The following is a 27,884-nucleotide window of genomic DNA, read 5'->3' as shown; positions in this document are numbered from 1 at the left end:
CTGCGGTGCAAATTACTCATGTTTAGTACATGTTAACTCAAAGATTCGTAGAAAAAATATAAACGTTGGACTCTGTGGTCGATTCTGTGTTAAGGTAAGGCATGTTATTCGCAATTATGTGTTGTGGCTGGGTTGTTATAGGTCTGCGTGACTCTCGATGTCTTAGGCCTAATTGAACGGAGGAATTATGGTATTCTTCTGTAGCCTGACGACGAGTAACTTTAATGTTAAACATTAAAACTTTAATGTTTTTTATGTGAACTCAAAGACAGCCTGATGCTTTGTTTCTAGACTATTTGTGGGTGGCTGTTTGTTGTTTCACCTATCAATTCGTGTCGATAAAGTATAATAGGGTAAATCCTGTATAGTGATTTATCCTATATAGCGCTTGCATAAAGCAAGTAGTGCATAGACTTGTAGCTGTTATGTATCTTTGTAAGTCATTGTAAGCCCTCTTTTGAGGCACACGCACGAAAACCCCCCCCCGTTATAAAAAAAAACAAAAAACAAGTGGGCTCCCCCAAAGTCCACGGTATAGTTCGAACACTGAGTACATTATTGCATGAGTTATGGACTGTTGCAGGTCTGACTCAGACTGTGATTTGATTTAACTTGAGCAACTGGCACTAACTTAAAGAGATCACACAGAAGTGAAAATTCTGTTATTATTTTAGCTTGTTGTTCCAAACTTGTATCCTATTCAAATAAATATTTGAAGAATCTGTATGCAGCTCTGACCATACAGTGACAGTTCATAATGACTAGAGGGCTTCCTCTCACAGCATCTTACACCACTGGGTCTTCTTTTTAGGGCTTGTCCATTATCCAAGTCGCTTTCTACTCCCTATCAAATAAAATGTAGGCTAATTGTCCTCCTGGCTTTAACCTCTGCTTAATTCACCATAGTAAAATGAATGAATAATGTATGTAGGGATATATCCACACAAACCACCAATATGTTTGAAAGAGAAACATAGTAGGTTTTCTATGGCTAATCAACATAAATAATGATGTAATAATTATAAAATAATATTTCTGACACAATTATTTGCTACCACCCAGAAATAGGGTTTAAAGAATAATGTTCTATGGCAAAAAAAATGGTAATTCTTAACTTACGCTCATAGTTTAGATTAGAAGATTGGGTGGTTATGTCTGGTCGGGTGGTTACATACGGTTACATTACCTATTTCTGGTAAACCCAGAAATAGGGTTTAAAGAATAATGTTCTATGGCAAAAAAACTGGTAATTCTTAACTTACGCTCATAGTTTAGATTAGAAGATTGGGTGGTTATATCTGGTCGGGTGGTTACATACGGTCTAGCTGCAAAAGTTCAAATATTTAAACACACCAAACCTCAAATTCGATTTGAACATTCACATACACATAGGGTTGGAACGCTACACATTTTACATGACACAGGCCACACGGATCCTGACATACTGACAAGCTATAGAGGAGAGTGAGGCAAGGTGCGACAAACGGAAGATGTCACAAGGGCAATATCTTACTTTAAGGTTAGTCAGAATCAGAAGTCCAGTAAAAAAAAAAAAAATCTCTAAGAGTATGTTGTTTTCAAACACATCATTTTCCAAATTATTGCCATGCTTTGTTTGTGATTTAAAATACAAACATGCTTCTGTATCAATTTTTCTTTGAAGTTATTATTCCTTTTTATATATACCATGTTGTAATGTTGTAATCAATGCAATATCCAAAACAACTACACTCAATTGCATGGGATAGATTCACCAAGGGAATATTCGTCAGAGATTTTGGTCCATACTGACATGACAGCTCTTGCTCAGGACCAGCTCAGGACTAGCTTAGACAAGCTCTTTACCAACTAAGAATCTGTCATGATCCTGTCCTCTGTGCTTTGTCTGATTTGTCATTGTTTAATGTTTCCTTGTTTGCGTTGTGTGTGAGCACATGGCTCTGTCTTTGTTGTTGTCTGCCATGTGATTCTTTCGTCCTGCCTACTCGTTTCCCATTGCCACGCCCCCTTGTTTAGTCCACATTTGTCTGAGTGTCGTCACCTGCCCCTCTCGTTCTCTCCTCATTTGTCTGAGTGTCGTCACCTGCCCCTCTTGTTCTTTCCTCGCTTGTCTGAGTGTTGTCACCTGTTCTTCCTGTTCTCTGCCCCTTTATATTGTGCTCCCTTCCTCTCTTGTGTTGTCAGTTCATTGTTTCAACTCGTGTGTTTGCTAGCACATCTATTCGTCAAGTTCCTAAATTCTCCCAGTCAGATTGTTTGTTGAGTGTGTATTTAGTATCTTGTCAGTCCCCAGTCTAGTCCTTTCCTGTCCTGCACTGTTCTGACTTGCAGGCTGAGCTACTGGTCATCTCCCCAGGTCTGCCATGCTGCTAGGCCTGTGCTGTGCCTGATACATCATGAGTGTGGAGTGGTGAGGAGTGTCAGGCCACCGCTGCTTACCTCCGGCCTCCTGCTTCGCTGCCTTCACTGCTCTCTGGCAGTCTGCCATCCTGGACTGGACTCTGTGGCCGATCACCCAGGCCTGCCTGTCTTCCAAGTATTTCCCTGCCTAGTGTTTGGACTGTTCACTCCTCTCCTCACCAACTCTCGTCTTGTCTGCAAGTCTGTCTAAATAAATCTGTTAACACTCACGCATTTGAGTCCTCCTTTCAGATTCGTGACGGAATGAACTGACCAGCATTGGACTCAGCAGAATGAGCATCAAGATCCTGCCACCTGCTAATGCCCGGGAGAGATTGGCTCGCCATCGAGGTCTGGCTAACCTTCGCCAACAGGGCTGGGATATAGGTGCATTTACCCAGTTTTTCTGGACGATGTCAAGGGGGCTTGTTTATGATGAAAGACATTTTCAATGCCTGCTTGGACGATCCTGTGCCTAAGTGGGAGATGGATAACCTCAAGATTTGGAATTTCTGGGACTTCTCCAGGTATCTTGGTCATCGCATCCAGTGGGGAATGCCTCCACCACCTAAGCCAGCATGCAGCGACCACTCTGCCCCACTTCCCTTGTCAAGACCAAGATCCTCTTCTGACTCCCACTCAGAAGCGAAGGGCAAGACAGAAGAGGGCTCTTCAGTCTGCTGCATCCATTTATGACTCCGACACCTTCCCAGTCACCCTTGAGTCTACTGAGGTTGCTCATGTTTCCCCCGAAACAGTGAAGCCACATGATGCCATCTCCCAGACACACAAGTCAGTCCCAGTTGTTTCTGAGTCTGTAGAATCAACCTCAGCCTTCCCAGAGGTAGTCCGGAGCACAGCTGACATCTCTATAACCGTCAAGCCTACTCCAGTCACTCCAAAGCCAGTCGAGCCTGATCCAGTCATTCTTGACACAGTTAAGCCCACTTCAGTCACTCCAGAGCCAGTCAAGCCTGATCCAGTTGTTCTTGACCCAGTTAAACCCACTCCAGTCACTCCGGAGCCAGTCAGGCTCACTCCAGTCACTCCGGAGTCAGTCAGACCCGTTCCTGTCACTACAGAGCTAGTCAAACCTGATCCAGTCAAGCCCACTCCAGTCATTCCCAAGTCAGTCAAACCCACTCCAGTCATTCCCAAGCCAGTCAACCCTGCCCCAGTCATTTCCAAGATGGCCAAATTGGCAGCTATCCAGTCAGTTCCCGTCAATTCTAAGCCAGAGTCAACTTCAGGCATCCCTGAATCAGTCACCTTCACTACCGTAATCCAGGAACAAGTTGTCTACCACAGTCATCACTCAGTCAATGAAGTTTGTACCAGACAGCTCGGAGTCTATCAAGTCAACTTCTGTCTTCCCAGAGTCATCCAAGTGCACTCCTGTTATTCAAGAATCCGTCAAGTCTAGTGTTGTCCCTCAGTCTATAAAGTCTGTTCCTGACTTGTCACATTCTGCCGGGCCAATTCCTGTCTCCACGGAGACGACCAAGATCACTACCTCTCCGCCAGAGATGGCCGAGTTAGCTACAGGTACTACAGAGGTGGTCAACTACGCTGTTTCTATCCGTCGGAAGAGGAAGAAAACGGCCCGTGCTGTGCAATCTAATGCCCTTCCTGTTAGATCCACTGAAGCCATGTTTATGAATTCTGTCTTGTCCACTGAATGTGTTCCTGCCTGTCATGTCCACCGAGGTGCTTCTTAAGCTAGCCGCTTCTTCTGTCATGGCCTCAGAAGCTGAGGCAGAGGCGTTCATTTAGCCTGTTCCAGCCACAAAAGCCAATTCCAAGCCGCCTGCTTTCCCAGTTGCATCCCCGGATGCCATTTCCGCCAGTCATGTCGAGACTAAGAATGTTCCTGCTAGTCACGTCAAGTCTAAGAATGTTCCCGTTAGTCAAGTCATGTCCACAGAGGCCATTTCAGAACAGCCTACTGCTCTCTGTGTTTTGGCCATGGAGGCCATTCCAGTGGCTCTCATTCAGCCCGTTATGGCCACGGAGGCCATCTCCGAGCACCCCGCTCTCCCAGTCACAGCCAGGGAGGCCGTTCCCAGTGTTTTGGCCATGGAGGCCATTCCAGAGGCTCTCATTCAGCCCGTTATGGCCACGGAGGCCATCTCCGAGCACCCCGCTCTCCCAGTCACAGCCAGGGAGGAAGTTCCCAGTGTTTTGGCCATGGAGGCCATTCCAGAGGCTTTCATTCAGCCCGTTATGGCCACGGAGGCCATCTCCAAGCATCCTGCTCTCCCAGTCACAGCCATGGAGGCCGTTCCCAAGCAGCCCATTCTCACGGCCGCTGAGGCCTTTTCTGAATCTCTTGCCAACCTAATCAAGTCCACAAGGGAGATTCTTGCCACCCTTGCCGTGGCCACCAAGTATGATATTCCTGAAGGTGAGCCTCCTAAGCCCGCTGCTGAGAGAACTGTCCCAAAGCCCACTCCAGAGAGAGCAGTCCCCGAATCCACTCCAGAGAGAGCAGTTCCCGAATCTGCTATAGAGGAAGTTGTTCCCAAGCCCGCTCCTGAGAGAGCAGTCCCCGAATCCTCTCCTGAGAGAGCAGCTCCCGAATCCTCTCCTGAGAGAGCAGTTCTCGAGCCCGCTCCCGTGTGGGCTCCAGCCCCCGAGTTTAGCCCAGAGAGGGCTCCAGCCCCAGAGCTCGCCCCAGTGTTGGCTCCAGCCCCAGAGCTCGACCCAGTGTCGGCTCCCGACCCAGAGTTCAGCCCAGTGCAAGTACCAGCCCCCAAGGGCATTCTAAGGACAAGTCCAGTGTCCATCTGTGAAGCTAAGGAGGACTTCTCCGCAGTTCAAGAGAACGCTCCCAAGTCTGCTCCTGTCACTATGCCCAGCTGGATGTCCAGACCAGTTAGGCCAGTGCCTGCACCTAGTGACACCTCCAGTCAGGCTCCCTTCCCAACCTCTGTGTTTCCTAGTAATGGCTCCCCTAGGTTGGGACCTCCCTGGCCAACCAGGAAGTCTTTGCCTGGTTTGGTTCCCACCCGCCTCTCCCCTCTCTCTGTTTCCTGGCTACTCGAGACTTCCTAGTGTTGTTCCCCCACCACCCTCCAGTTGATCCCTCCAAGTTCCCTTTTACCCAGTATGGATGCCTGGAGGTGTCCATTGGGGGAGGGTACTGTCTGCCCAGTGTGGACGCCTGGAGGTGTCAATTGGGGGGAGGGTACTGTCAGGATCCTGCCCTATCTGTCTTGTCTCTGTTTCATGTTTCCTTGTTTGCGTTGTGTGTGAGCACATGGCTCTGTCTTTGTTGTTGTCTGCCTTGTGCTTCTTTCGTCCTGCCTCCTCGTTTCCCGTTGCCACGCCCCCTTGTTTAGTCCTCGTTTGTCTGAGTGTCGTCACCTGTCCCTCTCGTTCTCTCCTCATTTGTCTGAGTGTTGTCACCTTTTCCTCCTGTTCTCTGCCCCTTTATATTGTGCTCCCTTCCTCTCTTGTGTTGTCAGTTCATTGTTTCAAATCGTGTGTTTGCTAGCACATCTATTCATCGTGTTCCTGAATTCTCCCAGTCAGATTGTTTGTTGAGTGTATCTAGTATCTTGTCAGTCCCCAGTCTAGTCCTGTCCTGCCCTGTTCTGATTTGCAGGTTGAGCTACTGGTCATCTCCCCGGGTCTGCCACACTGCTAGGCCTGTGCTGTGCCTGATACATCACGAGTGTGGAGTGGCTGTGGAGTGGTGAGGAGTGTCAGGCCACCGCTGCTTACCTCCGGCTTCGCTGCCTTCACTGCTCTCTGGCGGTCTGCCATCCTGGACTGGACTCTATGGCCAATCACCCAGGCCTGCCTGTCTTCCAAGTCTTTCCTTGCCTAGTGTTTGGACCGTGTTCACTCCTCTCCTCACCATCTCTCGTCTTCTCTGCAAGTCTGTCTAAATAAATCTGTTAACACTCACTCTGCATTTGAGTCCTCCCTTCAGATTTGTGACAGAATCAGCTTAAACCAGCTCAAACCAGCAACCAGCTTCAAAACATAACTAACTTGTATGTGGCTTTTTTTTTTTTTTTCTTCAACATTGTACATCTATGATTTGAATCTCCTGTTCCACCACATCCCAAAGATCTAGTACTGTGGATGCCATTTGAGTATAGTTAACTCTCTGTCAAGTTCAAAAAACCAGTTTGTGATGATTTGAACTTGTGACAATGGTGTGTTATCCCTCTGGAAGCCATCACAAGATGTGTACACTGTGGTCATAAAGGGATGGACATGGTCAGCAACAATATTTAGGTAGGTTGAGGCATTTAAACAATGCACAATTGGTACTAAGAGGCCCAAAGTGTGCCAAGCTAAAATCCCTCACACCATTACCCTTACGAAAAAGAAGTTTATTCAAGTGTGCTATTAGTATGTATACTTTTATATACTAGAAAGTGGGCCAATTTAGTCCCAAGGAGTATTGAATTAGTACACTTACAAGTATACTACTAGTACACTGATATTTGTATACATAAAGCATAAAGTATACTTAAAAATATACTTGAACTTTACTTAAGTATACTTACTAAAATAAACTTACTACTTTTTGGTAAGGGTACACCAGCAGCACCAGCCTGAACTGTTCCTACAAATGACTCATCAGATCAGACAACCTTTTACCAATCTTCTATTGACCAATTTTGGTGAGCCCATGGAAATTGTACCCTCAGTTTCCTGTTCTAAGCTGACAGAAGCTACACCAGGTGCCACTTCTGCTTTATCCCCATCTGCTTTAAGGTTCGACATATTGTGCATTCAGAGATGATCTTCTGTGTGCCTCTGTTGTAATGAGTGGTTATTTAAATTACTGTTGCCTTTCTATGAGCTCAAACCAGTCTGGCTATCCTCCTCTGGCATCAAAAGGGTATTTTCACCCACAGAATTGTCACTCACATTTTTCTTTTTTGGACCATTCTCTGTAAACCCTAGAGAGGGCTGTGCATGAAAATCCTAGTAGATCAACAGTTTTTGAAATACTCCGAGCAGCCCATCTGGCACCAACAATCATGTTATGTTCAAAATCATTAAAATCACCTTTCTTCACCTTTCTGTCCTTCAGTTTGACCATGTCTACATGCTTATATGCACTGAGTTGCAGCCATTAATTTATATTAACAAGCAGTTGAATAGGTGTATATACTAAAGTGTCTGGTGAGTGTACAGCATATTAAATGTTATTTTAAAGGGTTAGTTAATCCAAAACTTCATCATTTACTCATCCTTGTGTCATTGTGGAATGATACTTTGAAAAATGTCTCTGTGTTTTGTCCATATAGTGCAGGGTTCCTCAATTAGTTTTCGCAGAGGGCCGAATTCTGCCAACAATACCAAGCCAACGGCCACCATATATTTTTGCTTTCACACACTTACATTCTCCATTAACATATATTTTTGCTTTCACACACTTACATATTCTCCTTACACATGCATACATTTCTACTCTCACACACATACATTTCTCCTTTCGCATACATATATTTTTGCTTTCACACACTTACATTCTTCTTTCACATACATATATTTTTGCTTTCACACACTTACATTCTCCTTTCACATACATATATTCTTGCTTTCACACACTTTCATTCTCCTTTCACACACTTACATTCTCCTTTCACATACATATATTTTTGCTTTCACACACTTACATTCTCCTTTCACATACACATATATATATATATAGAATGTATGTATGTCTGAAGAAAATATGTGTATGAAGAATGTGTGAGAATGTATGTATGTGTGAGAGAGAGTATAGTGGAAACGGAAGGCAAGTCAGGCGCGATCAGGGTCATTGGGACAGGTCCTGATCCTGATCAGCATGGCTGAGGTAGATGAGGCGGCTGCAGAAGTATTTCAGCAAGTTATGTGGGTTTAAAAAATAAATAAATAAATATTATCATCGTGAAAAGGTTACATGGCCTCGTCTCTTGAGGGAGTTGTGATGAGACTCAGCCTCAGTCGTGTTGCCAGATACACGTATTATAAGCTTTTTCACTTAATTTAGGAAGTGAATAAAGTGGGAGATTGCAAGTTAGGGACAGCGATATCTTTATATTATTTCCATAACTCAAGATTTGGACTCATTGCGGTATATTTATTTTTAGATTGTTTTGTTTGTTTTTCAATATCTGGCAACGGGCATTTAAACTGACAGTAATCAAAAACGACCACGTTAAAAACAGCGTGGTCAGGTTATTCCTGACAGGATGCAATTTGGTAACACAAACGTAATGATCATCATGATATATTATCTGTAAGACAGATGCACTGAAGACGGACACAAAGAGGAGAGAATAGCAAGCAGAGAAAATACTGTAACGTTACCAGACAGCATAGGCGCGGGACGTGGGTGTGCAGGGTGCTACAGCAGCACCCCCTGTTTTTTTCTGTGGGCAACTTTAACTGTTTAACTGTTGGGAATAAAAAAAAAATCGTAGTGTCTATTTACACTAAGTGCAAATAGCCCGCCTTGTTGGCAGAGGCTTACACTAATTCCACCCACCAACGTGTGATTGGGCTAGTCATCATTACAAAAGATGGTTAGCAATCCTCAGATTTAGTGGGGCATATGGTCAAATTTGTGTCATACTCCTTTTGACGCGATCGACCCGGGTTCGAATCTGCCTTTTGGCGAACTTTTTTTTCTCTCTTTTCAAATTTCAAAAAACATCAGAAAAGCATTTCTTTTTAATAAAAATGAAGGAAATCATAAAAAAGTTGAAAATAAAGTATCGGGTAGGGTTAGGGTAGGTGTAGGGATGGCTTTTGTCCCAATAGTGGCATCCATTTAATAATTTGAATTAAAATTTTAATTTACACTAAATAAGTTATTATTGCATACTGTTTTATAATGTATTACAATGCTGAGGTGCAGAAAATTGCCACTATTTGCAATAAATAATTAGCAGAATACCCTGCTATATGAACATAGTAGGCTATAGGCTAAATATAATCTATAGCTATTTGCACTTAGTGTAAATAGCATATGATATCACAAAAAAATACTGCTATTTTCACTTAGTGTAAATAGCATCCATTGCTATTTGCACTAAGTGTAAATAGCCTCTATCCCCTGTTTTGTGCAGTTGCTTTATGTTGCATATATTTTTGTTTGTTTGTTTGTTCAAGTTTGGTTTGGCCAGTAACAGAGCAAAATAAACATTTAATAAATGTAAAAATAAATAAATAAAAGTAATAAAAACTAAATAAATTGGCAAGTATGGGAATCGGCTCATTTGATTGTAAAAAAAATAAAAAATCGGCAATTGGAATCGGTCACGGAAAATCCTGATCAGTGCATCCTTAACTGGAATAGAGTTAGACCTACCTGAAAAAGCATGGTTCATTTCAGTTTTATCTTTGTACCTATTTGTGCAAAAATGGTTATCATTTCTTATAATACAATGTTACAGTCAACAATGAAAACAATAAGTCTTGTTTACTGATTTATTGATTGTGGCAAGGCCTGTGAAAATTTTGCCAGGGCAAGTAAAAAATTTTAACCACTGGCCAAACCGGGCCAGTAGAAAATCTCCTTAGCGTTGAGACCTGTCAATACGATCAAAATCAGTATCAAAACACTTGTACACAGATCTATAGAACACGTAGGTTACATAATGATATTTTAAAATTAAAAACTTAAAATAGGTGCTTGAAAAGAAAACAGGATGACTTTGAATAACATCATTGTAAAATTGTGAGGAAGAGCTGAGCAAGTCTTGCACATGTATATCCTGGTCTGAGAGTGACTTCCTGCTTAAACAGGAAGTAATGGATACCAAAAAAAGGTAGAAGTGTATGTATGTAAAAGGAGAATGTATGTGTGTGAAAGCAGAAATGTATGTATGTGTAAGCAGAATGTATGTGTGTGTGAGAGAGAGTAGAAATGCATGTATGTGAAAGGAGAACGTATGTGTGTGAGAGAGAGTAGAAATGTATGTAGTAATAAAAACTAAATAAATTGGCATGGGTATGGAAATCGGCTCATTTGATTAAAAAAAAACAACAAAAAAAAACAAAATTGGCAATTGGAATTGGTCACGAAAAATCTTGATCAGTGCATCCTTAACTGGAATAGAGTTAGACCTACCTGAAAGACCTGAAAAAGCATGGTTCATTTCAGTTTTATCTTTGAACTATTGTACCTATTTGTGCAAAATGGTTATCATTTATTACAATACAATGTTACAGTCAACAATGAAAACAATAAGTCTTATTTATTTATTTATTGATTGATTGATTGTGGCAAGGCCTGTGAAAATTTTGCCAGGGCAAGTAAAAAATTGAAACCACTGGCCAAACCGGGCCAGTAGAAAATGTCCTTAGCGTTGAGGCCTGTCAATACGATCAATATCAGTATCATATCACTTGTACACAGATCTGTAGAACACGTAATGATATTTTAAAATTAAAAACTTAAAATATGTACTTGAAAAGAAAACAGGATGACTTTGAATAGCATCATTGTAAAATTGTGAGGAAGAGCTGAGCAAGTCTTGCGCATGTATTTCCTGGTCTGAGAGTGACTGCCTGCTTAAACAGGAAGTAATGGATATACCAAAAACAGGTAGAAATGTATGTATGTGTAAGGAGAATGTATGTGTGTGAGAGAGAGTAGAAATGTATGTATGTGAGAATGGAGAATGTAAGTGTGTGAGAGTAGAAATATAGGAGAATGTAAGTGTGTGAAAGCAAACATATACTGTATGTATGTGAATGGAGAATGTAAGTATATACAGTGGGTACGGAAAGTATTCAGACCCCCCTCTCCACTTTCCCTAATTGCAGATTCAATTATTAGATTTGTCAGTATTAATATTTTTATGCTTAGATTTTTTGGGGGGGATCAAACTGTAACACAGTGTGTCCCAACCAGACACGACGTGATAAAAAGTATATTTTCCATGTAGTTTTTTTCCTAACCACCCGCGACAGCGACACGTGACAATAAGCTACTATTTTAGGAACGGGTTTTATTTTCTGCGACGTCGCGGCAGGAACAACATACAAAATATGACAGTGATAATCTCAGGTAATTATCATGTGCTTTATTCAATGTTACTAATGTGAGTTTGAATATTATTTTGCGTTATCTTTATAGCCATAGTGAAAGCAACAATAGATATTTTACCTCAGATCTTGAAAATAAATTAAAGCAAACTTGTACTTTAAAACTGTGAACTCACTGCGAACCAACACGTGTATTCCATAACGAAGATATCACTCACTCACTCAAAACTGTTCAGTCCATTCACATTTGAATCATCTATTTTCGGTGTCCACTTTTCTTTTCTACACACTCACTATGTTTTTGCTGTCACATCGTATCTACACTGGGCGCGACAAAGCATTGCAAATCATTTGAACGTTGTGTCAGTATGCCTAGCCTATACATTATAAATAGAACGAGTCAGCAGTTTACTGTCGGGGATTTGTCGTGTCGCGCCGCATCCAAGACCGCATCACCTATTATAAGGAGTTCTTGTATTTTATTGCGTCGCGCCTCGCCGCTTGCGTCCAGTGTAGACACGATGTAAATTAATGTAGCTTTCTGATGCTGCATTTGAATTTTCATGCCACATTATTTGAAATTAGCGGGAGCCAAACTTTTTTCTCTGAAGGCCGGATGTGCCTATTGAGGAACCCTGATATAGTGGATGTAAATGGTAACCAAACACTTTGAGGACAAGTAAATGATGACAGAATTTTTATTTTTGGGTGAACTCTCCTTTTAATACTAGCTACACTATATTCTACTATATGTCATGTTTAAGTATGAATATAATATGAATAATGCCAAAAAACCTAATATAAGCCTTGAAGGGTAATGCCTCATAATGCCTACATGAGTGCTACATTACATCTCAACATGCACATGTGCTAGCTGCTAGGCCATGGCTCTGGCAGTCATAGTTATTTTTCACGAACTCAGTAATGAGTAAAAGGAAAAAAACGTGGATGATCAGGTAAGCTTTACAGTTCAGTGATAAGCTTTGCAGTTCATGATAAAAGTGTTTCTAGTACCTAATATTACACACACACACACACACACTGGTTTCTATGTTTTATGGGGACATTCCATAGACATAATGGTTTTTATACTGTACAAACTATATTTTCTATTACACTTACCCTAACTCTACCCCTCACATAAAACTTTTTTGCATTTTTAGATTAAAAAAAAAAAAAACGGCATTATGTATGATTTATAAGCTGTTTTCCTCATGGGGACCAAAAAATGTTCCCACAAGGTCAAAAATTACTGGTATTACTATCCTTGTGGGAACATAACGTAGGGAATACCAGGTAAACACACCCACACGAGCACACATTTTCAATCAGGGACATGAATGCTCAGCATCAGCAGGATCAATACAGTGGGTCACAAGTAAAGAGGAGAACAGAGAAAGAGAGAATTAATTAGATAGAGAGACTATAGTAAAGTGTGATACAGCAGGTTGTCATGATGATGTTGGGTAAATTATGGTCTGAGTTGCCACTCTCATATCCTTCCTAGACTAATCAGTTCTGTTCTATAATAAGTGAGAAAACAGGCTTGTCTTTTAAAGTTGCAACTAACTTCAGCATAGTGATATGGAAGAAAAAAATAAAAAAGATAATTGAGACTTTTTATCTCACAATTCGTACATTTTTTCTCGCAATTGCGAGTTTACATTTTGCAATTCTGACTTTTTCTCAGAATTGTGTGATATAAACTCGCAATTGCGAGTTGCAGCTAAAATCAGAATTGTGAGATATAAACTCGCAACTGTGACTTTTTTCTCAGAATTGCAATTTTAGATCTCGCAATTCTGACTTAATAACACACAATTGCAATTCTTTCTTTTTTCCCCTCAGAATTGAAATTTATAACTTCATCTCACAATTCTAAAAAAAAAAAAGTCAGAATTGTGAGATATAAACGAGTTTATATCACAATTCTGAGAAAAATGAGTAAGAATTGCGAGTTTGTATCACGCAATTCTGAGTTTATAACTCACAATGGCGAGTTTGCAACTCACAATTCTAAAAAAAGTCAGAATTGCGCGATATAAACTTGCAATTCCAAGAAAAAAGTTGCAATTAGCTTTTTTATATTTTTTATTCAGTGGCGGAAACAGGCATCCATATAGTGACATATGGACTTTGAACCTGTTTTTGACTATGTGAAGATGCATCTTGGCTGTGCAACAACAATAGACAAAAACAGCTGGCACATAAAATACATAAACTTGAAAATCCACTTCACATTTTGAACTTTAGCCATGCAGAGTTTTTTCAACAGCAAAGCAACTGACAGCATTAAGATTTTTAAGTAGCTTTTGAAGAAGTCATTAGCCTAAGGATTCACATACTTTTTCCTCCCTGCCTTTTGCATGTTTACACACTGTGTTCAGTAAAGACATATTTGTTTAGGGCGTTTCATGACTTCTGAAGATCAGATGTTGCAGTGCAAATGTGTGTTTGTCTCACCACATCCACCAGCTGCGAGATCTTCAGACCAAAGCGAACGGTAATCGTGTCGTTGGCGTGAAGGATTGGTCTCACCCACTTCTGATAGCCCCGAAAAAGATTCCTCAACAACGTGTCCTCCATCTCAGCTAGTGAGACAAACTCTTCAGGAGCTAGAGAAAGAGGGTGGATTAATTTTAGAACAATTAAAAGGAACTAAAATGACACAACAGCCTCAGGTGGCATGTGGTGATAAGGTAAAGCATAATCTAAAGCTTCCATGCTGATTACCAGTATAAGAGGCCTATACATGCATACGTTATGCAGGAAGTAGGTCCATGTTGGATTTACCATCTAGAGAAATCACACATTAAATTCAGAAACACTCTCCCACGAGTGTTAGATGAGCACAGAGTCATGAAGTGACAGCTGGCCCATGTTTCTCAGAGCTCCTTTTGCTGACGCAACCATTGCCATGACATGATGACCTCAGACAAGCGCACTACACAGAGCATCAGGAGAACAAGATGCGCCCACGACTACACACACACACTCCAGCATTAATGATTACACTCTCTCTCTCACACCCACACACACACACTGACTGAACTATGGAGCACAAAATGTTTTTTTTTATAAATATTTTGCTATTATTATAAATAGATGTCTTTAAGAATATTAAGTCTTAATTCAATTTAATTCATGTAATTAAATTAAACAGTAAATAGTAAAATGCTAAATAATTTTAAATGTAACATTTTAAGAGTTAGGTCACTTAAAATGAAAAATCTGTCATATATAAATGGTATTCAAAAGCCATTATACAAAGAGATTTGTTCTTGTGCGTCCCTCAGTATGTGTGTTTATAAATGTTTATAAGTGAATAAAAACCTAAATTAAACCCTAAATCTGTTCATCATTTAAAGTGATCATGTTTTAGGTACTTTTTGAAGCTTAAAAAATGTATTACATACTTTCTATTTATATTAAAAAATGTGAGAATTTTAAAAACAAAATTAATATAAAAATTTGTGTTTCAAAGACGAAGGAAAGTTTCTTTTGGAACAATGAGAGTAAATAATGACATAATTTTAATTTTAGAATTAACTATCCCTGTTTGACACAATCTGTATTGTTAAAAGCGCTATATAAATAAAGGTGACTTGACTTGACTTGACTTAAATAGCATTTTCATAAAGCATTTACAAGCTGCTGTTCTTTATCTTTTGTCAGTATATTTATCTGCAAATGCTTTTCTTTATTATTTCTTTAAATTGAACAACACTCCACTTTCCCCAAAAAATGGTACATGCTACACATTGACTTTCTGTTTACAAGTAAATAAGGCCTATGTCTGCACTATTTCAGACATGGATATGTAACAACAAATAAAATGGGCATTTACAAAAATAGTCTGTTTTCATGGAATATGTATTTCTGACTGGTTGAGATGCAGAATAATAAAGCTTGAATGAATGTTTACACTGTAATTCTCAGCATGATTGTTATATTCAGAGTACTTCCAGAACATTCATGCATGCACTCACTGAGAGTTCTTAATTCCATTATACAGTATAATTCATAATTCTATTTTAGGTCATTATGACTAGGATGGTCCCAGTCCTGTATATTCCAGACATGCTAAAATATACAATACCGCAACAGCTTACGTATATTTAATATCATGTATATAATGTAATTTTATATAATTTTACATTTTATCATATAAATTTAATATAATGTACATCTACATGTCAAGGAATATACAGTATGATCTATTGGAAGGGTAACACAGAATTAATTTTCTTAATAAAATAACATTTCACAGGCATGTTTATTATGCAGAAAAACACGCCAGAGGTCATGCTATATTGTAAATATAAGTGTTGTGCCTAATTGGCTTTTATGATTATTCGAAACCTACTCTCTGTCCATTCTTTTACCCTTCCTCTTCTCTCTTCCTCCTTGGTTTTGTCTTTCTCCATTTACATATGCCCTTTCCTGATATGCCCTTGCAAGTTTATAAATGCATCAGTTTATAAATGTAGGTAGGATCCATTAAATAAAAATTAAGTGCGTGCATTTGGGGGTCGGGGTTGTCCATAAATATCCTCTGTAAGTTACCCTCCATCATTAATGGCATAGCAATCTGTGCTCCACCGCATTAATGACATTTTTACAGGATGTTACGCCTATCGTTGCTGAATGACCAGCATCACTTCCTTTCTCATTGCAGTCTGTCGTGCCCTGGCAAAAGGTTTCTCAGCCTGTCTGTGGGAAGCTGTTTTTCCAGCTCAGCAGGGCTGTGGGTCTTGCAACAGCAAGTATATGAAATGACACCATAAATAAAGACTGTGCACAGGGCAGGCCATCTCGCCTGGGTTTACGATTCAACCAACCAGGGAGTGAATAAGGACGTGTAAATCAAAAGACAAGAAGGGGGAGGAGAGTGAGCAAGAGAGTGTGAATAGAGTGCATTTGTATATGCATTCTGAAGTGTGTACAAGCCTATTTCAAGGTAAAGGCAGGTTAAAGTTTTGTGGGAAAAGGGTTATGCGGGAAGTTGTTGGCTCTTCATTCATTGTGTTAATGAGTTCTTTTCTCTCCTCAATAAAAGTGAGATTTCTGTCAATTGCATCAGGACGCTCAAAGCTACTTTAATGTACTCGAGCATGCTGCAATTCATAGGACATCCCTACACAAAGAGTAAAAAACACAGACTCGCAATGAATAACCCTCTCGATTCAAGGACATCTGCATTCATCTGGTGCCACAGTGAAAATAATGTTATTTCCTTCTTACAGAATCAAATAAAAGATCATGAAAACCTTGGAGTTATTTGCATATAGATGTACAAAGTTCACAGACATGACCTCATTAGTCACTGGCCACAAATGTGAACAAATGTCCTCTTGTCTTCCCCGACAGCAAAACATCTGGTCTGGTCTTTTAAGGGTAAAAGGTAGTTTAGGGTAAATTTTAGGGCTGAATCAAAAGCCAAGAGTCAAATAAGCATATTCATGGCGTTACAGATATGCTTTCAGTCAAATTAGCCTGCTTTGACCTCTTTGGAACCATTTTGTATAGATGCAGCAGGAATGGACATAATAACCAGCCATATTGCAATTAAAAATTACTTGATATTAAGTTCTTTTAGGAATTTTTGTATAAAAATAACATCACACTTACCATCAAGCTGTTATGCTATACTGAATATCAGCATGGAATATTATTCAGCATATGGCCATGCTGATATTCAAGATAGCAAATTTAATAGTGGCTATATAGGCCTTGTGTTACAGATATAAAACAGAATCTAAAATTTCCTTTACAACAGAACTGCAATTCGGTGAATCTATGAATGCCAAGTTTGACAGCAATTTCCCCTTGATTAAACAATTTCTCTCATTTCAATGAACAGAGAGAGGAAGAGAAAATATGTGAAGTATTTCACTCCAGAGTGTTGCTGACAGACAAGATAAATGAAAATCCAGTCCAGCGGCTCCATTTTTGGATTAAAGCTGCACATGAAGGCTTTCATTGCCTCTACATTGATAAGAACCCCCATATCTTCACTTTTACACTCTGCCAAACCAAAACAAAACACATTTTCTTGCATTAGTGCTTCAGTGTGATACTATTCACACATATAAAAAGTGTTGGTGTCTATTAAAAACTTTTTTTCTTTTTTTTTTTGTTACAAAGCTGGTCCAAAATGACACATCTGAAGGGTGGAAAAGCAGTAAAAGTGTATGGTTCAATCACGGATGTATGACTGAGCAGGTCACACAAAACATTAACACTCAAAGACCCAGCTGAGGGCGCTAGAAGCCTAGCAATAAGCGTAAATTAAGCATGAGACGAATTTCTTTTGTATCATTCATTTGTTGCAGGGTTGAAAGCACAAGATAAAACGTCTGATAATGTTTGAATACACGTGGCTTCATTCTGAACATTTATAAATTCGTCTAAATTAACATTTTAGGTCACAGAGAGTCTATTGGAGCCAAAAGCACTTGCATCATTTTAATAACGGACTGTGAAATAAGTAAAACTCTGCAATGATATATGCAACCACACACGGAGAAATGCAGGGCAACTCTTAAAGATGATCAGTTTCACGTGCAGTAGGTTAGGCTACTCACCCTCTATCGTTGCATAGGCTACTGCCATTACGAGCAAAAGACCGGAGATTTGTAACTTCATGCTGTCTTTCCTGGCTCCAGTTCCTTCATTCAGTGGAATTATTTCATGCTGTTTGAACAGTGAGTCTCTGTCATCAATAAAAGGGGGTATTCTCTTTTTTTATTCATACGGCCGGACACCGAGCCGTTTCGTAAAACGATCAGATGTACTGCAACCTGCTGTGTGATAAAGCTATAAATTAATCATGAACGGAGTGGGGTTTTCAGGCTGCTCCGTCCGAGGCGAACACGAGAGGAAGATGCTTTCGCTCCCCCCGTCGGAGTTTACGTGATGTTGAGAAAGATGCCATTCATTCGCCGAGCAGCTGCAGCGGAGCAGGGAGAAAAAATGAGCGCTCGAGAGCGTAAGGGGAGGGGATAAACAAACCAACGTCTTCAAGACGAAAATATACCTTATTTGAAGACTGATGTGGATTTGCTTCAGGAGTCAGAGTTTATAAGTGACATCAAGTGGCAACTTGACACACACAACTGTATAGCGTGGAAAGGTAATCAAAACTGTCCTTAAAACCGAACACTTAGCCTACTTTTAGTAATATTACCAAAAAATCAGGCCAATGAATATGAAAAAATGATTACCATGAAATAGGCTGAAAATGAAAATAAAAAGCAGTATTAATGAAACTCAGTTTTATTAATATGAAATGATTAGTCATCATCCAAGATGTTCATGTCTTTTTTTCTTCAGTCAAAAAGAAATTAAGATTTTTTTAGGAAAACATTCCAGGATTTTTCTCCATATTGTGGACTTAAATGGGAGCCAACGGGTCGAAGGCCTAAATTGCAGTTTCAATGCAAACAAGCATTTGTGATTAAAAAATATATACATTTTTATTTATTTGTTTTTTGTTTTTTTTTAGAAAATGACCGATCATTTAGATAAATAAGACCCTTATTCCTTGGCTACGATCATGTAGAGCCCTTTTGTCAGGGTTGCTACTGCGTTAGAGCAAGGAACGAGGAGAACGTAGGAGAATTACAATAGGCCTAATAACAGTTTATTTAATCCAAACCACGGGGAACACAGCACAAGCAGGAACACACACGTAGCACATGATGTTTAAGACTCGACAAGGAAACAGACTACACTATAAATACACAACTCAATGAGGGAATAAATGAGACACACCTGGGATCAATGAACACAATCAAACACAAGGGAAAACTAGGTCATGGAGCACATGGGGAGCAAAAACACACACAGACAGTCCAGGGGCGTGACAGCTCGCCCCCCTCCCGGAAGGCACGTCCTCGCAACGCAGAAACAACAAAGGGTGGGATGGTGGGAGACTTAGGAGGAGGACAAAGGAGTGGAAGTGGGACGGAAACAGGGGATGGCAAAGGGCTGGCAGGAAGTCCGGCAAAGGAAACTGGCGAAGGTTCAGGAGGAGGACGGACAACCAGGAGGAGACCGGCAGACAGAGTCCATGGTGGTGACGATGGAGGGAGGAGCCAGGGAGGAGACCAGAGGGACTTGGAGCAGGAGGAGCCATGGTGGAGGAAGGGCTGACGACTCCAGGGGGCCAACCAATGGCGGCGGAGCAGGTGGCGGAGGAACCTGAGGCGGAGACGGAGAGCCAATGAGCCAGGGTGACGAGGAGGATCCGGAGGACCATGGCGGAACAGGTGGCTCAGGCGACCGATGCGGAGGCGGGACTCCGGAAGGCCGTGGTGGAGCTGGAGCGACAGAGGACCAAGGAGCAGTCGAAGGGAAGGAGGAGCCTGACGGAGCCGGAGGGATGAGGTGCAGCCGGAGGAGTGGAGTCCCGAGGTGACGGAAGGTCGACGACAGACCGAAGGCGGAGCCGGCGGGACGAGGGAGCCCGGTGAAGCCAGTGGACTGCTGGGCCACAGCGGAGAGGAGGGAGCTATGAACCATGGTGGAGCCACTGGGTCAACGGGCCGAGGCAGAGTCCTGGACTCTGAGGCTGGAGGGGGAAACATCGGATCCTCCAGCCACGACGCTGATGGAGACTGGCATGCCCGCGGTGATCCCACCGCACAGATGGTAGGCTGAGGGTGAGCAGAGGGGCTGCCAGACGACAGTGGGGGAGGAGGCAGGAACGGGCGGGTGGACATTTGTGAGTCTCTGGGCTCTCTGGGCTGGACTTGGGAACAGGAGTGTCAGAGGGCTCTGACAAAGGAGGGAGGAGAGAGGGCAGGTCATTCCACAAGTCTATAAGGTCTCCCTCCGTTTTTCATTCACCCAGATCCTTAAATAGCTCACCCTCAGCTATATTGCAGTGGGCGGAGCTCCCCTCCGCAATCTCACTGGCCATGGCTTTCTCCCTCATGGCGGGCGTGGCAGCCGGCTCTCGCACCTGGTCTGACGGCTCAAACAGCTCCGGCTCCGCGGCGATCCTCAGCTCTGTCACCCTTGTGGCAATGGTTCGTCGGTCGCGGTGGTTTCGGGCTCTCCGTCAATGGTGGGCTCGGGCTTGAGCTCCGCACAGTGGGATGATGGTGGGCTGGGCTCTGGGTCCGGAGTGGAACTGGCGAGATCCTCCTCCGAACAGACAGTGAACGGGGATCCGTTTCTCACCAGTATCCACTCCACACCCACTCGAGGACCATCTTCGGAAGACGGTGCTGCTTATTGATGGGTCCTGTCTTCTGTCAGGGTTGCTACTTCGTTGGAGCAAGGAATGAGGAGAACATAGGAGAATTACAATAACAGTTTATTTAATCCAAACCACGGGGAACACAGGACAGGCAGGAACACACACGTAGCACATGGAGTTGACGTTTAAGACTCGACAAGGAAACATAGGGCAGACTACACTATAAATACACAACTCAACGAGGGAATAAATGAGTCACACCTGGGATCAATGAACACAATCAAACACAAGGGAAAACTAGGTCACGGAGCACATGGGAACAAAATCACACACAGTCAGTCCAGGGGCGTGACACCTTTTCTATTATTTATATATTATAGACTTTTTATTGTGCCCCTCTTGCCACCCCATTGTGGTGCCATCAGTGCATATCCTGCACCTTCATAAGTGGAATACAACAAGGCTCTGTACTAAGACTAATGTTATTTCCTTTATACCCTAGATTCTTTGGGTTGCTTTGTACAAAGTGTTACCACAATTTTGTTAAAGGTGACAGTCTTCACCACGCCTTGAGCTGTGTCCTAATACACTACCTTTTGTATTTGGAATGCTGAAAATATGCCTTCATTATACATTTACTGTAAACTGTAGTACTGGGTATATATTTGCTGTATACTATTTAACTCACCATGTTGTCAGTAAACTCAGTTCGTTACAGTAAATTATTATTTAGTCAGTTCGCAGAAAAGGAGTATGTCTGAATAATAACACCTGATTAAAAATAGCAAAAGGAAATGACAAAAATTAAAACAGTAATTCTTTAAGAATAATTCTTTATTTTATATTTTGCCATCAAGTTTAGATTTTCCCTCATAATGCGATTAAGGCAGTACTTGAAGCTAATGCAAACAGAATACTGTGATTATGTTAATGTGATCATGCTCATAATTAGAAAAACCCTACCCGTATTAAAATATGCAGAGTACTGACAAAGTGTGCATGTGCTAGTGCTGCAGATGGAAGGCATGTGATGTTCATCCACAGCTTTGAAAATATGCTGGGATAGAAAAAGTCAGATATTATGTAGAACATTTTAAAGCTCTTCTTTCAATCACTGATACCTAGGAGTGTTTACCACTCCTAACTTTAGAAACAGGGCCCAGTCAGGATTTGTATTATCATTAACATGGTCTGCCTGAAAAATAAATCTAAGACATGGCCAAACACTTACTGTAATATGCGTGTAATGAAATAAGAGATTAGCCTGCCAGCTGGCCAAAGATATGAAAACAAGATAGCATGCTAACACTAGGCACCCCAACTGGTTAATAAAACTGGTACTGTATAATATATTAATAAATATAAATTCACAGTCAGTAAACATGCACAAGAGAAAATATTTTTTTCCAAAGGTAAAATAGGCAACTGTACTATACTGTAGAATGCTATAATCTATACATGAAGAAAGACAAACTATGGAATCTTATTTCAGCCACGAAATAAAAAAAAATTAAAAAAGATAAATGTAACTCACAATGTTCTGATGTTTTTCTCACAACTCAGAATTCCAAGATATAACTTTTTGCTTTAAATTCTGTGGTTATATCTTCCAATTCTGTTTAAATCTCAGAATGCAACTTTTTATCTCAGAATTCTTACTTTTTTCTTACAATTCTGAGGAAAAAAACCCTCAGAAATGTGTATTTTGAGATAAAAAGTTGCTATTATCTTTTTTATTTTTGTTATTGTTGCTATTATCTTTTTTCATCCTGTGGTGGGAACGGGCTTCCATAACAAACACAGGGCAACACGAGAGAAAAGAAAGTAAAGGAGAGTGAGACTGCAAGGAAGAAGAGAGGCCAAAGAGACATGTGTTTAAAGAAGCATGCTGGGTAAATCTCCCATAACTAATTAAGACTCTCCGCAAAACAGATCAACAGAGACAGGGGTACTGTTACGCACTTACACCTATATACACCATGTACGTATGTGTGTGTGTGTGTGTGTGTGTGTGTGTGTGAGAGAGAGAGAGAGCGAGCAGATTTGCATGTGTTTCCCTGCTGGGCCACGAGGGAGTCTCATACTAATGGGCAATGGCAAACCAAAACACGCATCAGCATCAACCCACTAAGAAAATTAGGTTCTGAATTTTGATGTGTGAAATGTGAGTCTAATTAAGCATGAAAAGCTCATCAAACGGCAAGAGAATCCAGCACCTGATCTCTCCAACACACTCTGCCAAGCTCATCTTCATGCTCACAGACAATGCACAGCAGAAGTTCAGCTACTCCCATTCGTCTATAAATCTGTTATTTCTTTGTTTAACCAGAACAGGTATCATTTATCCTGTCAACACACACTGAACTTAACTAAATGATAGAAGAGAGAGGAAGGGTGCTTTGTTTGTGCCCAGCTTCAGTTGGTTTAAAATATTTATGCAACACAAAAGACTGTTGCTTTCACCAACAGAGACTGAATAAGGCAGAGAGATTGGCCAGAGCTCTAGCTGAGACAGCACTTAACAGTTAATTTCTTCCGGTCAGTGCTGACACACGGTTGACGGACATACTATTAAAATATTATTAATGGGGACTAGAGCATGAAAACTTCAAAAAAAAGGATGCAAAAGCATCCTAAAAAAATCATTAAAGTGGTCCATATGACCTAATATGCTATTTTCCAATTGTTCTTTATACCTATGTGTTATTATACCTATGTGTGACAAACAGACTGAAATTTAAGTCATTATTCACTCATAATGTTCACCTCTACAGTTTATGAAAAGTCTGTAAAAATAGGGCACAAGTTAATATGAAGGAATTTTCCATATCGATTTTTCACAGGTGTTTTACCCATTTTTTTAACCCATTGCATTGTGTTGTATTTTAGGGTTAAATGAAATTATCAGTAACTTTTACATTTTTATACTGTTTTACATTTTTATACTGATTTTATCCATTCATTCATTCATTCATTCATTCATTTATTTATTTATTTATTTATTTCAGTGTGGTAGACTGTTAACTGGAGTCAGTGGGATAAACTTGAGAATAGAGTCAATCTGATAGAATCAATGTGATTTGTGAACAAATAGTTTAGAAGGGTTTTTAGAACCAGATCAGTCTTGAACAATAATTAAAATATCAAAAGAATTATCTTCTTCTGAAGAATATCAGAAGATTCCTTTGAAATCTCAAAATACAGATTCAGTGACAAATCTAACATAACTATTTTGCTCAAGAACTTTGTAATGAATGTGCCATAGAGAGCTTGGGCTAAATTTTTAGTAAATTATGATTTTAAATTCAGTCTGTTTTTAACCTAAAACTACTTCTTCAGAAGAACACTTGGAATACAGCACACAAGTTGTTTGCACCAGTTTTATAATACATATGAGTCACTTTAGAAGCTTGAAAGTTCAGTCATTGGAATTGGAATTAGATTCTTCAAAATATCTCCTTCTGTGATTCACAGAAGAAAGTCATACTATTTTGAAGCAACATAATATTCGATACATTTTGACAGATTATTTATGTTTGAGTGAATTATCACTTAAACTCCCTATTATTACATATGATGAGTTTCTTCACTGTTGTTCCAAACCTAATGATGCTTTCTCAAAAAAAAAAAAAAAAAAAAAAAGGAAAGGAAAGGGAGACAATTTTAGTTAACGCACAGCTCACCATATTCCCTAATTTCTGCACAGTTAATTAAACATAAAAATCAAGGCTGCAGTCGATCCTCATAAATTTGGCCTGCAGGGCAGCAGACAGTTGTCTTCACCACAGTCCATCCTCGCGTGAGATTATACAACAAGATTAAATGAGAAAGAGAGAGACCAACAAAGCAAGCGCAGCAGAAAGACATGTATACACTCCAACACATTTATTACACATTTATGAAATGTCTGTTTAAATTGTCGATAAGAACTCAAGTGGCTAATGATAGAGGGAAGTTGATGAGAGGTGGGGGTCAGGAGAACTGATTCGAGAACGCCTGTCATAAAGCATTAAATTTCATTAAAGTGAACCACAGTCCATCCTCGCGTGAGATTATACAACAAGATTAAATGAGAAAGAGAGAGACCAACAAAGCAAGCGCAGCAGAAAGACATGTATACACTCCAACACATTTATTACACATTTATGAAATGTCTGTTTAAATTGTCGATAAGAACTCAAGTGGCTAATGATAGAGGGAAGTTGATGAGAGGTGGGGGTCAGGAGAACTGATTCGAGAACGCCTGTCATAAAGAATTAAATTTCACAGAGTGACTGTGTGCATGTACATATGCTGCAGTGACCAGGTGCAGCAAGTGGGTCTGGAAAAAGTGACACAAGGGTGAAGGTTTGTGTTGTGAATATATGAATGTGTCGTACAGAGTGCAGGCAGAGTTACTGTAAAGGCATAGTTTACCCAAAAATGAAAAGTCTGTCATCATTTTTGTCCATTCAATAGCCGCTTTTGACAGGCCAGTGCAAGCCAGAAGTTATTTCAAAGGCTTGCTGGTGTCCGAAAGTGAGTTTTCATCTAAAAATTGTTTAAAATGTCTTAAATGTTGAGGTTAGCTGGTAGCCTGATATGAAAACATTAGAAATTAGCAGCAAGCTTTTTTTAGCCTGGAAACAAGGAAAAGTCAGTGTTTTGGACCCCATGGACAAAGTTTTCATTTTGGGGTGAACTAGTCCTTTAACATCAGTAGCATTGGTCTTAATGCAGTCCTACTGCATAAATGTGGACTTTTTATAAACATGTACTAAAACACAAAGCATTTTAACATCTACACCCCTAAGAAGTTTATTCTTTGAGAGCAAATGTTTTAAATACCAGAGCATTGGGCAGAATTTAAGTTTGCGTGTTTTCTGTTCATACTACTCGTGCTTTACTGCTTAGCCAGCTGTGATTATGTTCATATAAAGGCAGGTGGAAAGGAGAGAAAGCCCTCCAAGGAGACCTGAGCACAGTGTGTGTGTGTGTACTGGAGGATGAAGGGATGTGGATTCTGGCAAGGGATGCATTAACTCTAGTGGGTATCATGCTGGCATTTCTAGAAGGTTCTTTTCAATCTACGAAACAATATAAGTCTTTTAGATTGCTATCTTAAGCTGATGTTTTACTGTCTTCATTGGAAACATTATTCATGCTCTTTAGCACAATATCAGCTGTAGATGATTCATAAACATAGAATTCAATCTAAAAGGTCACCTTTCTTGACACAACTGAGCTTTAATAGGAGGTTATGTAAGTAAAATCCTTTATGTAAGAGTTAGTGATTGTTGTAAGCTTACTTTTATCCAACTCTTTGACAAGTGCTGAGAATAGGGAGGATGAGAAAGCAAGAAAATCTTATGTGGGGTTAAGGGCAAAATCTAAGTATTGGATGCATATGAGAGTGCAGCTTAGGAGAACAAACTGGATGCAACATTTGGACAAGATTTGGACATCATCCATAGAAAAGTTGGACATTTGGACACCATCCATAGGATGTAATCATTAGACCTTTGGCAATGCCTGACAATTTACACTTAATCACAATAAATTGCCTGTGAGTGAATGACACATCTTTTTAGCCAAGCATTAACATAATGTATCTCATAACTTTGTACTTCGGCTATATCTGATCAAATGCACATTATCATTCTTTTGCTTGGGTTGGAACACATCATCTTTGCTTGGTTGGAACAGCAGCTACAAATCTGACTCCTATGAATTGAATTGAATTGAATTGAATGAGTGAATGTGTGTATATGTGAGCCCTCTGGTGGACTGGCCATCCATCCAGGTTGCTGGAATAGGCTCCAACATCCCTGCAAACATAGCTGCAAATTTAAGTTAGTAGTAGGTTAGTATTCACTGGCCACTTTAGGCACATCTGTTTGACTGCTTGTTAACGCAAATGTCTAATCAGCCAATCACATGACAGCAACTCAATGCATTTATGTAGACGAGGTCAAGAAGATCTGCTGAAGTTCAAATTGAGCATCAAAATGGGAAATAATGGTGATGTAAGTGACTTTAGTATGGCGGTTGGTGCCAGAGAGGCTGGGGATATTCCAGAAAGCAGGCTGTGTGACATACCCAGGTATGTTTAAGGGTAAGTAAGCTGATAATCTCAGCTTTCTGTTCCAAAAACAGAGGTAACTTTCAGGTTATGTAAGTATAGCAACTTATTCTCTGAACATCACCTGTTCCGGAGCAGGTTAGGTTAGGTGGCGATATGCACTAAGTATGTAAATGGCTTTTTAATAGCGTCCGTTTCCATAGTGACTCGTTGATTCGTCGCTTTGTTGATAATGTCTTGTGCATTATCCCTGAACATATTCTGAGTTGACTGAACTTACTCCCGGACGTGTTTTTGGAACCAGCATACCTCAAGTAAGCAAGGTTTAGGTTAATCAACTGAGAGTTCAGGGTATATGTGACCCTGGACCACAAAACAAGTCATAAGGATCAATTTTTTTTTATTTTGGCCGAGATACAACTATTTGAATATCTGGAATCTGAGGGTGCAAAAAAAATCTAAATATTGAGAAAATCGCCTTTAAAGTTGTCCGAAATTAAGTACTTTGCAATGCATATTACTAATCAAAAATTAAGTTTTGATATATTTACAGTAGGAAATTTACAAAATATCTTCATTGAACATGATCTTTAGCTACTTAATATCCTAATAATTTTTGGCATAAAAGAAAAATGGATAATTTTGTCCCACATATTGTTGGCTATTGCTACAAATATACCCATGTGACTTATGACTGGTTTTGTGGTCCAGGGTCACATTTGTGATGGTAAATTAACTTAGCTTTCTGGAATACCCCCCAGGTCTGATTATTTCAGAAACTGCTGATTTACTGGGATTTTCACATACAATCATCTCTAGAGTTTACAGAGAATGGTTTGAAAAAGATAAAATATTGAGTGTGCGGTGGTTCTGTGGGTGAAAATGCCTTGTTGATGCCAGAGGTCAGAGGAGAATGGCCAGACTGATTCAAACTTGATAGAACGACAACAGTAACTCAAATAACCACTCGTTACAACCAAGTAAGGTACTAAGGTACAAATACGGTGCACTCAATGCGCACTGACTGGTCCAGCCTGAAATGTAATTTTTTAATGCCATTTTGGCAAAAGTAACATTTATAGGACGGTTCATGCCAGATTCTGCTGATGATTTGAAATACGTTATTTAATTGGGTCCCATTATGCTTTTTCACTTTTTTAATTTTAGTCAGTGTGTAGTGTGTATGTTTGGGCATAAAAAAGATCT

At 40.3% G+C, this 27,884-nt stretch overlaps 1 protein-coding gene across 1 annotated transcript in view; it reads right to left on the bottom strand.

Moving 5' to 3' along the window:
- The window catches only part of LOC107655822 (neuronal acetylcholine receptor subunit non-alpha-3-like), a 25,079-nt gene extending 6,732 nt beyond the window's left edge, over positions 1-18,347 (bottom strand). Inside the window, exons 1-2 of the mRNA XM_016443414.1 lie at positions 17,997-18,347; positions 13,873-14,024 (exon numbers count right to left, since the gene is read on the bottom strand). Of these exons, the coding sequence (XP_016298900.1) occupies positions 13,873-14,024; positions 17,997-18,057 (213 nt within the window). The 5' untranslated portion in view covers positions 18,058-18,347. The remainder of the gene's footprint in view (positions 1-13,872; positions 14,025-17,996) is intronic.
- Positions 18,348-27,884: the final 9,537 nt, after the last annotated feature.

Source organism: Sinocyclocheilus anshuiensis, unplaced genomic scaffold, assembly GCF_001515605.1.
Source record: "Sinocyclocheilus anshuiensis isolate Anshui unplaced genomic scaffold, SAMN03320099.WGS_v1.1 scaffold85, whole genome shotgun sequence".
In the NCBI taxonomy this organism is placed as follows: Eukaryota; Metazoa; Chordata; class Actinopteri; order Cypriniformes; family Cyprinidae; genus Sinocyclocheilus; species Sinocyclocheilus anshuiensis.
Note: the sequence above shows the minus strand (reverse complement) of the source record. Positions and strands in the feature narration are given on the sequence as shown.